Source organism: Manis javanica, chromosome 1 (genome assembly GCF_040802235.1).
Source record: "Manis javanica isolate MJ-LG chromosome 1, MJ_LKY, whole genome shotgun sequence".
Lineage (NCBI taxonomy): Eukaryota > Metazoa > Chordata > Mammalia > Pholidota > Manidae > Manis > Manis javanica.
In genome coordinates, this window is record NC_133156.1 from 122,634,274 (window position 1) to 122,649,375 (window position 15,102).

Here is a 15,102-nt window from a genome sequence, read left to right on the forward strand (position 1 = left end):
CAGTCCTGGGGTGGGGCCCAGCCCTCTAGGAGGCAGGCCACCTCAGACCACATACCCATTGGGGGACAGTCCACTGTCTTCCCATTCATAGGGGCAGTGTGCTGAAGCATCCCTCCCATAAGGGCAGGCTGTCTTTTTCTCTGGTCAACAATGAACCCTGCCGACTTTGCCAATTATCTTTTTCCTAGTGTGGGGAAGTTGGGGTTCCTGTGGCCAGTATCCTCACTGAACTTAAACCACCTGGTGATGTAACTGGCCTGTTGCCAGGCTACAACTTCCACACCTGTAGGCAATAAGCTATTATTGCGCTATATAGAGAGGTCGGCCCAGTGCTCTGGGTGGAGGCAGAGATGTTAGTGCTCGACCTACCACTGGGAGAACAAGCCAGTAATAAACCTTTCCACCCCAAAGAAACGTTTTACCATCATTTCTTTGGTCACACTGAATCCATAGTGACCTTACCAGGGACTGAAGCCCATTGGCAAGACAATATCCTTTCTCTTTAAAGCTCTTTTAATATTCACTGGTTGGGTTTTGGTTGTTTATTTTATTGTGGCTGGTGGGGAGCTGGGCATAGTGTAAAGGGATTGCTTAAGTGAACAGGTCAGGTTCTTCCTCCTGAAGGTATTTTTAAGAAAAGAGAGGTGGAGTTTTTAGTCTACAAAGTGATCAGATTAATTTCTGAGTGTTAACTCTAGTTTGGCCTTCAACACTGATAGCCATTGTAGCTTATAAAACACCCCATGCCCAGCTTCTATCCAATAATGTAAGTTTAGTCTTAGGGTTTTCCCACAATCATTGAGTTTCTAGATGCCTCAGACCATAACCAGCCCAGACATTAGGTAAGGAGCAATTGTAATTAGTCAGAACAGATAAAGTTGGAAAGTACACAGGCTGCTATTTTCATATGATTCAAAAAAGTGATAGAATGTTGGCAAGGGTGAGATTCAAAAGGAATTAAAGACAGCTGTGCTGACTTCTAGCACCTTTTCTTCTGTACTTCTACCTTTCAGGTGCCTTTATCCTGCACTCTGTCTTCCCTTATCACTACTTAAGTACTCGTGACACAGCAAAATACCACTTTTTAAAAAATACTTTATTAATGTTAATCATTTTGCTTTTGTGATGAAACTATTTCATTTAACCATTTAAATCTTCCAGTAGCTTTGCAAAGTTACTCCAAATATTATGCATATACTCAGAATATTGAGGAAACAGTTTTGTTTTGAAATAAACTCTATTGAATTTTAAAAAACATTTATATTTTGTCTTTTCATAAGTAAAATAAAGGATTGTACTTTAAAATAAAGTTGCAATATGACTTCATAGTAAATCTAATATTTTGAGTTTTTTCTGTGTTGTAGAAAAGACATAGATTTATACTCTGAAAACTGTAGAGACCATTCATACTTTATATGTCCAAAACTAAGTTTTGATCATCTGTGTATTCATTTTAAAAGTTTATAAAGCTACTTATGGGACATTAAAAGCTTGTGATGTATGAACTGTATCTTCTCATGTTAGTAGTTATGTTGGCAAGATTAGCATCTCTTCTTACCTTATTAGATTGTATTAGATTTTTACTGCATCAAGTAAATAGATGGGTGGGTTAGAGCTTTGTTAACTAGAAAATCTTAAACAAATATAAGAAATTATTTCTAAAAAGAAAATTGTTGAAGTTAAAAATAATCCATTAAAATGTTTTTTTTAGAGTTAATTAGGATTAACTTAGCATGCCAATTTGTTTTTAATTTTTTATTAAGGTATTATCAATATACGCTTTTTTGAAGGTTTCACATGAAAAAACAATGTGATTACTACATTTACCCATATTATCAAGTCCCTGCAATACCCCATTGCAGTCACTGTCCATCAGTATAGTAAGATGCCATAGATTCACTACTTGTCTTCACTGTGCTGCATTGTTTTCCCCATGATCCCCCACACCATGTGTACTAAACATAATATCCCTCAATCTCCCTCCCTCCCCACCCACCCTCCCACACCCCTCCCTTTTGATAACTACTAGTTCCTTCTTGGAGTCTCTGAGTCTGCTGCTGTTTGTTCCTTTACTTCTGCTTCGTTGTTATACTCCACAATGAGGGAAATCATTTGGCACTTGTCTTTCTCCACCCGGCTTATTTCATTGAGCACAATATCCTCCAGCTCCATCCACGTTGTTGCAAATGGTAGGATTTGTTTCTTTCTTATGGCTGAATAATGTTCCATTGTGTATATGTACCACCTCTTCTTTATCCATTCATCTACTGATGGACACTGAGGTTGCTTCCATATCTTGGCTATTGTAAAAAGTGCCGCAGTAAACATAGAGGTGCATGTGTCTTTTTGAATCTGAGAAGTTGTATTCTTTGGGAAAATTCCAAGGAGTGGGATTCCCAGGTCAAAAGGTATTTCTATTTTTAGTTTTTTGAGGAACTTCCATATTGCTTTCCATAATGGTTGAACTAACTTACATTCCCATCAGCAGTGTAGGAGGGTTCCCCTTTCTCTGTATCCTCGCCAGCATTTGTTGTTCTTAGTCTTTTCAATCCTGGCCATCCTTACTGGTGTGAGGTGATATCTCATTGCAGTTTTATTTTGCATTTCCCTGATAATTAGTAATGTGAAGCATCTTTTCATGTGTCTGTTGGCCATCTGAATTTCTTCTTTGGAGAACTGTCTCTTCAGATCCTCTGCCCATCTATTAATCGGGTTATTTGCTTTTTGGGTGTTGAGGAGTGTAAGTTCTTCATATATTTTGGATGTTAACCCCTTGTTGGATATGTCATTTACAAATATATTCTCCCATACTGTAGGATGCCTTTTTGTTCTGTTGATGGTCTCCTTTGCCATACAGAAACTTTTTAGTTTGATGTAGTCCCATAGGTTCATTTTTGCTTTTGTTTCCCTTGCTCGAGGAGATGTGTTCAGGAAGAAGTTGCTCATGCTTATATTCAGGAGATTTTTGCCTGTGTTTTCTTCTATGAGTTTTATGATTTCATGACTTACATTCAGATCTTTGATCCATTTCGAGTTTACTTTTGTGTATGGGGTTAAACAGTAATCCAGTTTCATTGTCTTGCATGTAGCTGTCCAGTTTTGCCAACACCAGCTGTTGAAGAGGCTTTCATTTCCCCATTGTATGTCCATGACTCCTTTATCATATATTAATTGACCATATATGGTTGGGTTTATATCAGGGCTCTTTAGTCTGTTCCATTGGTCTATGGTTCTGTTCTTATACCAGTACCAAATTGTCCTGATTACTGTGGCTTTGTAGTAGAGCTTGAAGTTGGAGAGCATAATCCCTCCAGCTTTTATTCTTCCTTCTCAGAATTGTTTTGGCTATTTGGGGTCTTTTGTGGTTCCATATGAATTGTAGAATGGTTTTCTCTAGTTCATTGAAGAATGCTGTTGGTATTTTGATAGAAATTGCATTGAATCTGTAGATTGCTTTAGGCAGGATGGACATTTTGACAGTATTAATTCTTCCTATGCATGAGCACAAGATGTGTTTCCATTTATTGGTATTTTCTTTAATTTCTTTCATGAGTGTCTTGTAGTTTTCAGAGTATAGGTCTTTCACTTCCTTGGTTAGGTTTATTCCTAGGTATTTTATTCTTTTAGATGCAACTGTGAATGGGATTGTTTTCGTGATTTCTCTTTCTGCTAGTTAATCATTAGTGTATAGGAATGCAACAGATTTCTGCATATTAATTTTGTATCTTGCAACTTTGCTGAATTCAGATATTAGATCTAGTAGTTTTGTAGTGGATTCTTTAGGGTTTTTTATGTACAATGTCATTTCATCGGCAAACAGGGACAGTTTAACTTCTTCCTTGCCAATCTGGGTACCTTTTATTTCTTTGTGTTGTCTGATTGCTGTGGCTAGGACCTCCAGTACTATGTTGAATAGAAGTGGGGAGAGTGGGCATCCCTGTCTTGTTCTCAATCTTAAAGGAGAAGCTTTCAGCTTCTTGCTGTTAAGTATAATGTTGGCTATGGGTTTGTCAGATACGGCCTTTATAATGTTGAGGTACTTGCCCTCTGTACCCATTTTGTAGAGAGTTTTTATCATGAGTGGATGTTAAATTTTGTCAAATGCTTTTTCAGCATCTATGGAGATGATCATGTGGTTTTGGTCCTTCTTTTTGTTGATGTGGTGGATGATGTTGATGGATTTTTGAATGTTGTACCATCCTTGCATCTGTGGAATAAATCCTACTTGATCATGATGGATGATCTTTTTGATGTATTTGTGAATTCAGTTTGCTAACATTTTGTTGAGTATTTTTGCATCTATGTTTATGAGGGATATTGATCTGTAATTTTCTTTTTTTGTGGTGTCTTTGCCTTGTTTTGGTATTAGAGTGATGCCTCATAGAAAGAGTTTGGAAGTACTCCTTCTTCTTCTACTCTTTGGAAAACTTTAAGGAGGATGGGTATTAGGTCTTCCCTAAATATTTAATAAAATTCAGCAGTGCAGCCATCTGCTCCAGTGGTTTTGTTCTTAGCTAGTTTTTTTATTGCCAGTTCAATTTCATTGCTGGTAATCGGTCTGTTCAGATTTTCTGTTTCTTCCTTAGTCAGCCTTGGAAGGTTGTATTTTTCTAGAAAGTTTTCCATTTCTTCTAGGTTGTCCAGTTTGTTAGCATATAATTTTTCATAGTATTCTTGAATAATTCTTTGTATTTCTGTGGTGTCCATAGTGATTTTTCCTTTCTCATTTCTGATTCTGTTTATGTGAGTAGAGTCTCTTATTTTCTCGATAAGGCGAGGTAGGGGTTTGTCTGTTCTGTTTATTTTCTCAAAGCACCAGCTCTTGCTTTCATTGATTCTTTCTATTGTTTTATACTTGATTCTATTTATTTCTGCTCTAATCTTTATTATGTTCCTCCTTCTACTGATGTTGGGCCTCATTTGTTCTTCTTCTAGTTTGGTTAATTGTGAGTTTAGAGTGCTCATATGGGATTGTTCTTTCCTGAGGTAGGCCTGTATTGCAGTATACTTTCCTCTTAGCACAGCCTTGGCTGCGTCCCACAGATTTTGCGTTGTTGAATTATTGTTGTCATTTGTCTCCATATATTGCTTGATCTCTGTTTTTATTTGGTCATTGATCCATTGGTTATTTAGGAGCACGTTGTGAAGCCTCCATGTGTTTGTGGGATTTTTCATTTTCTTTGTGTCATTTATTTCTAGTTTCTTACCTTTGTGGTCTGAGAAACTGGTTGGTACAATTTCAGTCTTTTTCAATTTACCAAGGCTCTTTCTGTGGCCTAGAATATGATCTATTCTTGAAAATGTTCCATTTGCACTTGAGAAGAATGTGTATTCTGCTGTTTTCGGGTGTTGAGTTCTGTAGGTGTCTGTTCGGTCCATCTGTTCTAATGTGTTGTTTAGTGCTTCTGTCTCTTATTTTCTGTCTAGTTAATCTGTCCTTCAGAGTGAGTGGTGTGCTGAAGTCACCTAGAATGAATGCATTGCATTCCATTTCCCCTTTTAATTCACTTAGTATTTGTTTCACATATGTAGGTCCTCCTGTGTTGGGTTCATAGATATTTATAATGGTTATATCTTCTTGTTGGATTGACCCTTTTATCATTATGTAATGTCCTTCTTTGTCTCTTGTGGCTTTCATTGTTTTGAAGTCTATTTTGTCTGATACAAATACTGCAACTCCTCCTTTTTTCTCCCTATTAGTTGCATGAAATATCTTTTCCCATCCCTTCACTTTTATTCTGTATATATCTTTGGGTTTAAAGTGAGTCTCTTGTAGGTAGCATATAGATGGGTCTCATTTTTTAATCCATTCAGTGACTCTATGTCTTTTGATTGGTGTATTCATACCATTTACATTTAGGGTCATTATCGATAGGTATGCACTTATTGCCATTGCAGGCTTTAGATTCGTGGTTAGCAAAGGTTCAAGGTTCACTTCCTTACTATAAGAGTCTAACTTAATTCACTTAATATGCTATTACAAACACAATCTAAAGGTTCTTTTTTTTTTTCTCCTCCTTTTTCTTCCTCGTCCTTTCTTTATATGTTAGGTATCATGTTCTGTACTTTTTGTCTATCCCTTGATTGACTTTGGGGATATTTAATTTAATTTTGCATTTGCTTAGTAATTAGCTGTTCTATTTTCTTTACTGTGGTTTTATTACCTCTGGTGACAGCTATTAAATGTTAGGAACACTTCCATCTATAGCAGTCCCTCCAAAATAGACTGTAGAGATGGTTTGTGGGAGGTAAATTCTCTCAGCTTTTGCTTATCTGGAAATTGTTTAATGCCTCCTTCAAATTTAAATGATAATCTTGCCAGATAAAGTAATCTTGGTGAGGCCCTTCTGCTTCATTGCATTAAATACATCATGCCACTCCCTTCTGGCCTGTGAGGTTTCTGCTGAGAAGTCTGATGTTAGCCTGATGGGCTTTCCTTTGTATGTGATGTTATTTCTCTCTCTGGCTGCTTTTAATAGTCTGTCCTTATCCTTGCTCTTTGCCATTTTAATTACTATATGTCTTTGTGTTGTCTTCCTTTGGTCTCTTGTGTTGGGAGATCTGTCCAGCCCCATGGCCTGAGAGACCATCTGCTTCCCCAGATTGGGGAAGTTTTCAGCAATTACCTCCTCAAAGACACTTTATGTCTCTTTTTCTGGTATCCCTATAATATGAATATTGTTCCTTTTGGATTGGTCACACAGTTCTCTCAATATTCTTTCATTCTTAGAGGTTCTTTTTTTTTCTCTGTCCCTCAGCTTCTTTGTAGTCCTCTTGTTTCTATTTTATTTATCGTCTCCTCTACTTTATCTAATCTGCTTTTAATACCCTCCATTGTGCTCTCCGATGATTGGATCTCTGACCAGAATTCATTCCTGAGTTCTTGAATATATTTCTGCACCTCTATGAGCATGTTAATGATTTTTATTTTGAACTCCCTTTTAGGAAGATTCATGAAGTCGGTGTCTCAGGATTTGTATTAAAAATTTTACTCTGAGCCAGGTTCCTTTGGCATTTTATATTTGTATATGGCGCACTCTAGTGCCCAGAATCTCTACTCTCTGGAGCTGCTCAACCCCTGAAGCAATGTCAGGGGTCGCAGGGGAGTGGTAATGGTGCCTGGGGGGGAGGAAAGAATTGTTTCCTGCTTTCTGGCTGCTATGCCTGTCTCCACTTTCTGAACCAGTGGGCCGAGCACACAGGTATAAACCTCTATGCTTTGTGTTTGTAATTGCTCTAGACAGATATTCTCTCTGGCTGGCCTAATGCCAGGGTAGGGTTTTGCCAGTTTGTGAGCCAGGTGGGGCTGGCCAGGAGAAAGGCACAGTAGGCTGCATATCACAGAGTGGGTCCTTGGAGCTGTGTAGTCATCCAGGGAGCTGGAGCACATGAAGATCATGAAAGCTCCCAACCTGCTGGGCAGAGTACACCTGGACAAGTTTGTATACCTGTCCTTTCTCCGGAGCAGTAAGCTCTGTGCAATCCTTGCTCCTTTAGCCCTTGCTAAGGGCTCCCTTGTTAGGAAGTCTCTCAGACTGCCCGCCTTTCTTTTGTCCCATAGCAGCCGGATATGGATCCCTGCTTTCCACAAGCCGCTGGAATCTCAGTCTCTCCAGGAATTCTGCCTGCCTTAGCTTTCCAACCCCATAATCACGAGAATATCATGCAAGCAACATGAAGTGTAGGTTTGTGCTCTCAGAGCAGATCGCCAGAGTTAGGTATTCAGCAGTCCCACGCCTCGAGTCCCTCCCCGCTCTGTTTCTCTTCCTCCCGCTGTTGAGCTTGGTTGGGGGAAGGGCTTGGGTCCCTCCGGGCCACAGCTTTGGTACGTTACCCTGTTCTGTGAGGTCTACTCTCTCCAGGTGTATGCAGTCTAGTACAGTCCTCTTTCCTGTTGCTCTTTCAGGATTAGGTGTATTAATCATGTTTTCGTGTTATATGAGGTTTTAGGAGGAAGCCTCTGTCTCACCTCTCATGTCGCCATCTTTAATCCCTGCCAGTTTGTTTTTAAAGAAAAAAAAATCACATTCCTCAGTTTTCAAATTATCTCTCAAAATAGATACTCTATTATACAAATATATGAAGCAATGCCTTACTGACATTTCAGTGGTAACTTGCTTTATTGGTACATTTTCTTTTGAAATACTGCCATAATTAGTCTAGTTAAGTCCCATATTACTAGCATGGAGCTGTATTCAGATGTAACTGCTTAGAGAATATTGGGGTTGTTGCCCAACACTTTAGAAAAAGCTATGATCTTCCCAGAAACAATGATCTAGTTTGGGGCATGTTATTCTGGGGTATAATATTCTTACAAGGCAATGAAGAGGGCAGGGAATATTTAAAGTTACAGAATTAGCATGAAACACCAATTTTACTTAATGGTAAGTCATATAAAACATTCCTTACATATTAAAACAAGCAGATATAAATTAGCCAGATTTTTACACACTGCTACAGATTAAAATAAGCAGATATATTATGAATAAGCAAGATTCTTATGCATTGCTACTGTAAAATAGGACTCTTCACTTTTAACTGCTCCACTATTACCCCCTCCCCCCGACACACATTCACACACACACTCCTTCCCCATTTCTCCTTCTTTCTACCCCTTGCTCCATGTATGTGTGCAGGCTTCTGCCATTAGATAAATATCAGTGAAAAAGTTTTGAGAATTAAGGTAATAAAAATATGGTCTTTGTTGTGGCTTGGATTTAAATCCCAGATCTAAAATTCATTAAATGATCTCTTGCAAAGTCTTTAACTCCTTGGGTCTCTGTTTTCTTATCTGTAAAGTGTATTTATCTCTTAGGGTTATAGTAAGAATTAAATAAGAGTATCTGTAAATTAATGCATAGTAGGATCTTAACAAACATCAATCCTGCCTATCCATCTATCACTTCCTTCCTTACATGCCATATTTGTACAGAGTAGACTTGTCCTGCACAACAATGAGGTCTAAAGTAAATACCAAATATGTTAAAATGATAGTCCCCAGATAAGATACAGTAACCAATTCTGAGTTTATAATAGAAGCTATTTGAATAGAATTGACTCCGCATAAAAAAATTGAACATGAAAATCAATTTAAATAAGTAAGATTTTCTAAACCAGGATATTTTACACTTGGAAATTCTGGTTGTTTACTTTTTTTCTCTCTCAGTATTAAAATTGCTGTTTGAATATAAGAAAATAATAAGTTACATTTGTATTGTAGTCATTGTTTAATCTCCTGGTATATCAGTTTTCTGAAGATATAGTAAGAAAGCTGGGTATTGTGCACACCCTAGTCAATGGAGTACTGGGTGTTTAAGCATCTCAAAAAGAGAAGTAAGTACTTCTTGAGAAAGTACTTCTTAACTTCCCATGATAACTAATAATAAAACATAGGCTTCTTTAGGGGTGACAGTACTAAAGAACAAGATTTACAATGTGAAATAATGCTTGTCTTCTTAAAATCTACTTTTATTAGTTTGGGAACTCGTTGCTTGAATCTACTTGGTTTCCAACAGTTCATGGGAGATAATGATATGACATCAGACTTAGTTGATGAAGGAAAAGAATTAATTAGACGAGGTAAGATTTATCTTTCAAAATAAATGAATGGTTAAGTGCTAAGACTCAAAATATGAAGTTAATATTTGTATAATTTATAATTTTTAATCTCTAGAAATTAATAGTTTTTAGCTAAAAATCTACATACAACCTTCATAGTAAAAATAACTTGAAAACATAAATGATTGTTTCATCTGTCCATAAGAAATTCTACAGCAGTCATTATTAGTATATGTGTCATTAAATAATCCCCTTATATGTTGTTGGAGTCATTTTGTGTTTATCTTGAAACAGATTTGCCAAGTTGAATGCAACTACACAATTCATTAATTTAAAGAGTCATCAGTTAAATACTACATAAGAAATCGTTCAAGTGTTAACAATCTGTTAGAATATATGACCTTCTCCTAGTATCTAATCTCAAAACTGAATGTAACACATTTCTTGATGTTGAGATAATGGTAGGATGGGAATAGAAAAATGAAACTTGAGTTTTTGGAACATTGGTTCTTAAATATTCTCTCTACATGGATCTGGAGCTTTTGTGTGTGATCATTATTTAAATGTAAGCCATAATGTGTTGAGGCTTTCAAATAAATTAGTATAGCCTTCCCATGTTCTCATAAGAAGGTAGCATCCAGTTAATTTAATAGTTCTTCTGCTTTTTTGCATTATCCACTGCTTTTTGCATCATCTGGAGTTTCATATCCAGTCCTGGTCAAGATTTTCAAGAGTGAGACTGATAAGGTAGAAGGTACTTAGACAACAGCAAGAATATATATAGCCTGAAGAGAGTAAGGGAAAAGGCTGTTATACAGAAAGAAGACAAGTATGAACTTAACTTAGAAGAGAAGACATAGAGAAAAGAGAAGCTACAGAGAAACAAATTTCAAATTACCATGAGGAGGAACTTTTCCTAAACTACTATAACATTTTTAGGAAAACTATTTAGACAAAGCTAAAAAGCCATCTCCCAAGAAAAATAGAAAGCTATCCTCTATGAGTAAGGGGGCCTCTAAGGTCTTTTCCAACAATAACCTATTACCTTTGACTTTGTAGTAATTTAAAGGAAATTGGTCATAGCCTGATACCTTTACTTCAGTTACTCCACATCCTATTAAACCATGTTATACCAAATTTGAGACCACTTTTCTGTCTCTAGAGAAGAGAAAACGACAAAGGCAAGAAGAAGGTGAAAATCGAAGAAGAGTAAGTACAGTACTTATTAAATTGCTGTTACCTAAAGGCTAATGTGAAATATCATTAAGAATCTTACTGATTTAGAATAATTGGCTAAAGACCGAAGAACAGTGGGAAAATGATGACACATTTTTCAGAAAGGTAGTTTGAATACTTTCAGATATACATACTAAGTTTCCTGTAAGCCCAGTTCTAAAAAGTCACTGATATTAAATTACTTTGTGTCCAGCTTTCAGCACACTCTTGCCTCAGGTAGGCGCTCATTAAATATTTGTTGAATAAATTAGTAAATTCATGCAATCTTGCTATTTAAGTAGTTTTGATTGCTTTAAAATTATTATGCTTTTTTTGTAATATGACATTAATTGTATTCCTCTTTAATTTTTCTTCAATCCTCTGTTTGCTGAGGCAAACTAACCTCTTCCTAAAGAATGAAAAGGCAAAAAATTAGAAAAATCTAGTCACAGTTGCCACAAATTTTCAACACGGGGCTCTATCTATACTGGAGACGTGAAGACCCAGAGGAGACATGAAAGTTGTCTTCGCATATTCAGTGTGTGTTGTGCGAGGGATACTTGTTCTTTATTTCAGAAGGCATAACTAGAAACTGAGTGGAACCTACTGGAGATAGATTTCATCTCTTTACGAGAACCGCTAACTTTCACAGCTTACTAAAATTGTAGTGGGCTAATTACACACAGAAATTTCCATGTCATCTCATAAGAAAGCTGAAAAACTTTTGGCATGGCTATTTTAGAGTGAAACCCTGTACTGCATGGAGGTTGAATTAGGCAACGTCTAGTGTTCCTTTCAGCTCTAAGAATTTAATGAGTAGAATCCCAGTTAATAAGGTTTTACTGCAGTTAAGACTATGCACAATGCCTGTGAGTCATTTCTAATTATGTTTGTGTACAACTTTAATTTTGCTATCAAAAATGACTTTTCAGGTCTCTAAAACTTGTTCTTTATTTGGGTGGGAGAAACTTTTGTTAACATCTTATGAATTATTATGAGTTCTCATTGCTTTTAATGTTGTCCAGGTAAACTTGCTATAGTCATAGTATGATTTTGACATTGTAGGCAGAAGAATTGAATAACTTAAAATAACCATAGTCAGAAAAAATTTCTATAAATGTTTGTAAAACTATGTTTGGAGACTATATTAAAATCATGTAGAAATTAACATTATTGACCTATGATTTTTTAATGACTGTTAATTACACTGATTATCAGATGAATTTCTGATGAAAGAGAATTAAATTATGTTATCATACATACATACTCTGTTGACACTGATGAATTACTTTCTGTCAGAGTTCTTTTGTTATATATTAATTTATGTTTCTATCCTAGGAATGGAAAGAACGTTATGGACACAGTAGAGAAGATTCTACTAGAAACAGAAATGTTCATATTGACTCAAAAGAGTCAAACTTCTCAGACATTAGTAGCAACCGATGTAAGTAGTTATTTTCTAGCTCTCTTAGAGATTTTGTTTCTTATGCTTGCTTGCATAGAGACTGAAATTAGGATACCCATCCAGAAATGCCTTTGTAGAACTGTAGATGTGGTGGTTCTGCAGTGATTTTCCTTTTTCATTCCTCAGTGTGTATAGGGAAAGGGACACTCAAATATGCATTCTGTGGGAGAAGGAGAAATTGGGACAACAAATGAATAGTTGAATTTGTACTCCCTAAATAATACTAGTACTTATCCCTACTACACTCTGGGCAGATGGTTATTTTTACTATGTACTGGGATATTTTTCTCTACTTTTCTATTAGTAGATGTAGGCTATTCAGTCATTTTTAAAATAATTTACTGACTGGCCCATATATGTCAGGTACTTTCCCCAGTATACAGGGATACAGAAAAGACACATTTCCTGTCCTTGGAATGCTAATTCGCTTAGTGAGGGACTGAAATGCAGGCAGAAGACATTTACCAGTGGGTTGAGTTAGGAAACCTCCCTCCATCCTTGACCCTGCCATCTTCTCCTGAGGAGGTGGCAAGAAACCTGTTTTTGCCCAGGACCTGCACCAGGTAGAAGTTTATCTTTGGGGGAGATGAAGAAGTGCCTGGAGAGTAGAAGGGTACACACCTGATGCTGAGGGAACTCAGCTCAGGTGATAGAAAAAGAGTTCTTTATTGGGAAGGGAGTTCTGTGACAAAGAAATACTTAACCAAGCATTCAAGAATGAACAGTACTCAGGTGAAGGTGTTTTAGGCAGCAGGACAAATGAGTGACTTGAGAGAACCTTTGGGGAAATGCAATTTTTTTTTCTGTGTCTAGACCCTAAAGCATGAGGGGCCTGCCTGATAAGAGGGGAGACTACCAAGATAACTGGGAAGGAAATACTATCATGCTGAGAAGTTTAGATTTTATCCCCAAAATAAGATTTCAGTCTGGAAAGAAGCATGGTCGGGTTTTTGGTTTACAAAGATATATTTGATGGCAATGTAAAGCATGATTTCCAAGGAAGTTAGACACAGAAGCCAGTTTAATGTCTGTTTTGGTAATGCAGTCAAGAAGTGATGAGGGCCTAAAAGAAGTAGTGATCCTAAAAATGAAGAGGCAAGGATATATTTGAATTAAATTTAGGGCAGAAGAAATAGCAGAGAACTACAGTTTTAGATAAAAGTAGTGGGAGGATTTTACACAGAACTTTAGAAGCTTGCTTATCATGCAGTAGGAATTAACAGAGTGGAAAGATCTGGGATTATGAGAGAATGGTTAAGAGAAAACACAGAACTTTAGGATGATGAATTAGAACCTGAAAGGGAATAGACATCCAGTATTGCCAGATGAATGCGGGAAAAGATGAAGGGCAGAGACCAAGATGACAAAAGTGTAAGATGCAACAGAATTGGCTTGCCTTGAGTTTTCAAAAAGAACTGTATGATAAAGTTCTTTTGAAGCTATTGGATGGCTCAAAACAACATTGTGAAAATACAGGTTGTTTATAAGAAAACCCTATCCACTTAGAGAAGGGAAAGTTGGTTCTCTAGATCTGTGCTGACTGGGATGGTAATCATTAGCTCCATGTAGCTGTTAAGCATTTGCAATGTTGCTCTTACCCCATGTTGAAATTTTAATGTTTTAGATATATTGGATTAAATTACATACAGTAAAATTAATCTCATCTATTTCTTTTTACTTTTTTAATTAGCTACTGGAAATATTTAAAGTAAATATGGGGTTCCCATTTTCTTTCTGATGGACACTGTTGACCTAAACTCTTTCCTCCTAGGAAAAAGACTCAGACCTATATTGAAGAGCTTGAGTTGAGTATACCTTAAAGGGAATCCTAGCCAAGAAATGAGATATAGCAGCTCCTGAAATCACTGTGAAACCAGTTGAAACTTGATTCAATAATGAATAACTTCACCTTTATGATACCATAGTTAAATATTAATTTATTAATTCTGATTAATTCTTTGCATTATAGCTACTTCTGAGTTTAAATTAGCTGCAAGGGAGAACTTTTTCTTATTATTTTTTATCATACCAGTTTAATTTTAACCTGATTTTTAAGAAACCATATAGTTATCTTTTCTAAATATCATCTTCACAGTCAAAATTCAGGACCTTTGTAATCTTGACTTTTTTTTCTGAGTCCATAGACTGTGACTCATATAGACAATAGAAAGCAGACTTTTTTTTTCTTCCTTTGCAGCAGCATCCAAATATACCAGGGCTAATAGTAGGACTGAAAGGGACCGAATAGAACTCCTCCAAGATGTAGAACCTTTGGATTTTAATGCAGAAACATTCACTGATGATCCTCTTGAATCTGAATCAGGAAGGTAAGCTCCAGCTGTGTCATTTGGCTCCAATATTTCTCTGAATTTTTAATAATATACTGACTTAGTGAGACAAACAGGAAAATATTTTTTACTGATAATAAAAAGCATATTAAAGAACCTTTGATACCTTTTTGTGCCTTCTAATCCTTTTACATTTTAAAAATTAGAGCATCTAATGGTGGTAACTGATATCAATATCTTCATAAATAAGAATTGAAATTGATAGTAGGAATCTTAACAGTGTTTATATGCCAATTTCTGACAATCCCACTTAGGAAATTTATCATATTTAGCAAGGGCTACATTGCTATGACTGGGCATCTGTCACTATTCTAAGCACTTTAGCAATGATACTGTATTGTATGGTTGTAAATCCAATTGAATTTCAATCAAGAGAGGCTCAATAACTTACCCAGAGTCACACAGCTTCTAAATGACAGAATTAGGCATTTAAACCCCAGGACTCTGGTTACAGTCTGAGCGCTTAGTCATTATGCTGTGTGGAAATAATTAAAAGCAAAATATCATATGCATGAA

At 36.4% G+C, this 15,102-nt stretch overlaps 1 protein-coding gene across 10 annotated transcripts in view; it reads left to right on the forward strand.

Moving 5' to 3' along the window:
- Positions 1-15,102, forward strand: part of LMBRD2 (LMBR1 domain containing 2) — a 65,074-nt gene that overhangs the window by 27,959 nt on the left and 22,013 nt on the right. For 8 of the 10 annotated variants that reach the window (XM_073237033.1, XM_017650538.3, XM_073237018.1 and 5 more), the window contains 4 exons: positions 9,476-9,579; positions 10,721-10,767; positions 12,112-12,217; positions 14,436-14,565. In XM_073237033.1, the coding sequence (XP_073093134.1) occupies positions 9,476-9,579; positions 10,721-10,767; positions 12,112-12,217; positions 14,436-14,565 (387 nt within the window). The remainder of the gene's footprint in view (positions 1-9,475; positions 9,580-10,720; positions 10,768-12,111; positions 12,218-14,435; positions 14,566-15,102) is intronic. The other 2 variants (XM_017650560.3, XM_017650574.3) reach the window with 1 other exon arrangement.